The sequence below is a fragment of the Populus euphratica genome, unplaced genomic scaffold (genome assembly GCF_000495115.2).
Source record: "Populus euphratica unplaced genomic scaffold, PopEup_1.0 scaffold39.1, whole genome shotgun sequence".
In the NCBI taxonomy this organism is placed as follows: Eukaryota; Viridiplantae; Streptophyta; class Magnoliopsida; order Malpighiales; family Salicaceae; genus Populus; species Populus euphratica.
The window spans coordinates 1,110,297-1,113,214 of NW_011499897.1; the positions used below are offsets into that span (position 1 = coordinate 1,110,297).

Here is a 2,918-nt window from a genome sequence, read left to right on the forward strand (position 1 = left end):
CCAGCTTGCGCGCACCACGACTAATCCCACGGGCTCTGAAGTTAACGACCATATAAGCTTCCAGTGGCCATTATATGAGCAACCAAAGACTCGAACCTGAGACCACAGAGGGAACAAACTTTTTGATTCTAAGTCCTTATCACTTGGCCACCACTTAGATGGTTATCTGCTTCGTGATTTTGACAGGATAAGTGGGGAGGCCTGGATTAATAATATATTATCTTGTTAAAACACTAAAAAAAAGAAACTAATTAAAAATAAAAAAAATTAAAAACCAGGTGAAACCGCCATGCTCAATACAAAGTGGGCGCAAAGGGTGTACACAAGTATAATATAAAACGCTTTTCAGTGGACAGTGGGCTCATCAACTTCGTCCAGTTCAATTCCCTCGGCGGCGAGCCTCTCGTCCTTGGAGACATACCATCGGGCACAAATCAAATATATGACAAAGTTCAAAGCACTCAAGATTGCCACCAACCAGTAGAAATCATGGAGCCTCCCTTGGTTTAGATTATCCGCTAACCATGGCTTGTTAAGAGTCACCTTGTGCACTATAGCAACCAATGAAGAGCTGACAAAGAACCCTAGAGAAAGGGTGCTCAAAAACAACCCTGTGCTCATCGTCTTCATCCCCTTTGGACACTCTCTCAGGAAGAAATCAAGCTGTCCTATATATGTGAAAGCTTCACCAGACCCCACAAAAAAGAATTGTGGGACCAGCCAGAACACAGTCAGAGGGATCTCGGCCGTTGGATCAGTAGCCAAACCATGTAATATGGCGGCGCTCCGTCTCTTCTTTTCAGTGAGTGCTGCTGCTATCATGCCGACAATTGATAAAACCAAGCCGACTCCTATGCGTCTTAATGGGGTTAGCCCTTGTGGATGCTTAAGCACTCTTCTTGCAACTGGGACGATAATTCGGTCATAAACAGGAACAGTCAAAAGAATGCTACCAACAAAGAAGACCGTCAGTGATGCTGCAGGTATTTGGAAAGATTTTCCGATGCGACGGTCCATGGTGGTGGCTTGTGACACAGAGAATGTGGTCATCTGGGCATAGACAGTCCAAAATATCACAGTAGTAGCCCAAATGGGCATCATTCTAATTACCATTTTCACTTCCTCCACATCTGTTAGGGTTGCTAAATTCCACTTGTTTACCTTGCCCCCTTCTAGGCCCCTGATCGCTGCTTTGTCCAAGAAACTGCACCGTATATGAAGAATAAATGTAAGTTATGGCATGATCAGTGTATCATCACGTTGTAGCTCTAAAATTGCAAGATAACCCATCCATGGGTATGGACCGACAGAGAGGTGGTGGGCCTCGTTAGCGACCAACACATAATTTCCTATTGTTTTCTTCCACTCATTTTGTGTGCCATGTACTATTTGTTAAGTCTGAAGGTTTCCACTATCCAGAGAAGGTTTTAAAAAATTGAAGCTAAAACATCAGTCACGTTTCCACTGTCCAGAGAAGGTTTTAATAAATTGAAGCTAAAACATCTGTCACGAGAATGGGGGGGAGGAATGTGAACTGGAAGACAAAAATCATCACAGGAGATTCGATTGGGAGACAGACTGGCTCTGGTGGGTTTGGTGTTGCAATAATAATTCATATTTTAACTTAAAAAAAAATTAAATACAAAAATAAACATACTCTAATATTCTAAAATGCAATAACTTTTGAAAGCGTTTTAAAAATGTATTTGACTTAAAAAGATATTAAATTTACATTTTTTTTAGTACTTTTTAATAAAATTTTAACGCCCTAGTATTACAAATAATTATTTTAACACATTTTCAATCAAAATTATCAAAAACAAAACAATTAAAATACTTACCTAACATAATAAATTATAAATATTTTTTAACTTACACTTTATGAGTGGTAGAAGCTATAGATCATAGCGATACCCCCTTGGAAAGTTTGAATATACTAATATTATTAGAAGATGCATGAAAATGGAAACACGGAACCAATCATAATTGATTTGTATAGGAATGTGAAGATCCAGATGTTTTAGGGACTGCAATGTCTTTTTGGGGCTTTAGGGATTTTGAGGATATGGATGCGTTCCTCAAGGAGGTCGAGAAGCAAAAAAATAATTATTAATCTTCTATGACATGAAACCAACCCCCTCTCTTCACATAATTATTAATGTTCAATAAAACACTCACCGGAATTGCTTGGTATGTGGTAGCTTTTGCTTCTTCCCCTTGCTTCCCTCTTCAACATCATCAACGTTGTAAAGAAGAGACACATCTAAAGGTAATTCCATGTGCCTTTTTCTCCAAGCACTCACAAAAACAGTGGCTATCTGTGTCAATGGACTACCCGCCAGTTTCCTGAACCGGTACCGCCTTGTGCCAGAAAGGAACACAATTAGGCCTAGCACAATAGCACAGGCACATATGCCATATCCCCATTCTCTCCCCAAATTATCTTGTATGTAAACCAGAACTGTCACTGCACAAAGTGCACCTATGTTGATGAGAAAGAAGAACCAATTAAAGAAATTGAGCATCTGTTTTCGTTCTTTTGGGTCCGTTTCATCGAATTGATCAGAGCCAAATCCTGAGACGCTTGATTTTAGACCTCCAGTGCCGAGGGCAGTGAGGTACAGGGCCAAATAAAGAACCGTGAGTTGTTCTCCGTTAGCAGGGATGCAACCTGTGCTGTCCACACATTTTGGTGGCCTGAGGCTTGGGACTACGGTGGAGATAGTCAAGATTGTGACACCCTGATCAACAAAAATTAATAAGAAAAATGAAACAAGTGAAGTAATATAGTAGGAACCAAATAAAAAAAAGGTCCATAACCTCTTACGACCAAGAAGACAGATTTATAATAAAATATTGAAATAATTTACTCAAAAGGAAATATGAAGAGAAATCAGCTAGCTAATTAACGCGCAACA

General features: G+C 39.8%; 1 protein-coding gene across 1 annotated transcript; it reads right to left on the bottom strand.

The window, feature by feature from the left end:
- Positions 1–119: 119 nt before the first annotated feature.
- Positions 120–2,837, bottom strand: LOC105132270 (protein NRT1/ PTR FAMILY 6.3-like; the record flags this gene model as incomplete). The annotated part of the gene is made up of 2 exons (XM_011035649.1): positions 120–1,204; positions 2,179–2,837. Coding segments are annotated over 2 exons (1,518 nt in total), but the record flags the coding sequence as incomplete, so codon positions are not given.
- Positions 2,838–2,918: the final 81 nt, after the last annotated feature.